Source organism: Propithecus coquereli, unplaced genomic scaffold, assembly GCF_000956105.1.
Source record: "Propithecus coquereli isolate 6110/MARCELLA unplaced genomic scaffold, Pcoq_1.0 Scaffold58, whole genome shotgun sequence".
Lineage (NCBI taxonomy): Eukaryota > Metazoa > Chordata > Mammalia > Primates > Indriidae > Propithecus > Propithecus coquereli.
This window is the reverse complement of record NW_012151729.1, coordinates 2520168-2521494: the sequence shown is the minus strand read 5'-3', so window position 1 is coordinate 2521494 and position 1327 is coordinate 2520168. Positions and strand designations below refer to the sequence as shown.

The 1327-nt window shown below is 50.6% G+C and overlaps 1 protein-coding gene across 1 annotated transcript in view; it reads right to left on the bottom strand.

Moving 5' to 3' along the window:
- Positions 1 to 445: 445 nt before the first annotated feature.
- The window catches only part of RPS14 (ribosomal protein S14), a 1946-nt gene continuing 1064 nt past the window's right edge, over positions 446 to 1327 (bottom strand). The window contains exon 3 of the mRNA XM_012658226.1: positions 446 to 530. Coding sequence (XP_012513680.1) covers positions 446 to 530 — 85 coding nt within the window. The remainder of the gene's footprint in view (positions 531 to 1327) is intronic.

Sequence of the window (1327 nt, the reverse complement as noted above, 5' to 3'; positions counted from 1 at the left end):
GACCTTCCGAGACCCGGCGCGAACCTGACCCCGGCTAGGCCAGGATCCGGGTGGACCAAACGCGCGTCTCTCGCCCGGCACCTGGCTCGGCTTCGACGGAAAGACCCCGGTCCCGCGCCCCCAGCCTCACTGGGCCCTCTACGCTCAAGGATGCCACCCGATTGTCCGCGCCGCGACGCGGCCTCTCACCTAGGCGTCGTCTCCAGACTCCGCACCGGAAAGAGAGAGTGGGAGAGGGCGGAGCGACGGGGGTCACTTCCGTGTCCCGGAAGTGTACCTCTGAGGTCACGGGGCGAGGCCGGCTCCCGGAAGAGGCCGCCTTTATTGCTTCCAAAGAGATTAAGACTCGCCCTAGCGAAAGACAGTTTATTTAAGGCAGAGTGAAAGGAGGCAGGGGCCTGGGTGTCGCTGCGAGCGGATCTGCCTACGCGAGTGTACAAAGCGGCTACACCAGCTTGATGAAGCGGGGCCTGTGTTCCAAGAGCTCGGTGGCCGCGGCTAGACGGACTTCCGGCATCCTGACTCTGGGCCTGGCAGCCCGGGAGCGGCAGCGCACCTCCTGTTGCGGAGGGGAATAACAACAACAAAACCTCCGTGATCAAAGCTGGGCGGGTGGCTTGAGCCTGCTGGCGAAGCTGAGGTGGGAGGATCCCGGACGCCAGCAGTTTGAGTCTGGTCGAAACAATATAAAGAGACCCCCCTCCGCCATCCCACACACACCGTCTTTAAAAAAACAAAAAGAAAAGAAAAACCCATCGTCATCACATACTTTTGCCTACTATGTACTGGGCAAAATAAAAATATATTGTTTAATATGTATTTATATACCAGCCTGGGTTAAGCAATTTACATGCATCACTTCATTTAATTTTCACAACATTATCAGCTACTGTTTTGATTTCCTTTTTACAGATAAGGGGTGTTAACTGAGATCACACGTTCGTGGCCAGTTTGGAATTCTAACTTCCATGCCCATATGTTTAACATCTACTTCCATATATCCCTCTAATAACAATATTGAAGGACCTTGAAGGATTGGGAGAATATGTAAGTGGGATGGGGGAAGGGCCAAGAAGCGTACCTAGGAGAGCTTGGCAAACAGTAGCTACATTATAGATACACAAAGACATGTGCGCACATACATACACACATACATATGTATGTAAAACCTATACGATGAAAAATATATATAGCATACATATAAATTTTTTAACAAAATGATTATGCAAAATAGCATATAGCTTTTTGTGTACTGGAATTGACACCACTGTGAATGAGTACGGGTCCCCTTAGGGAAGAGCTTCTTTTAAAAAATGTAGTGCCCTCT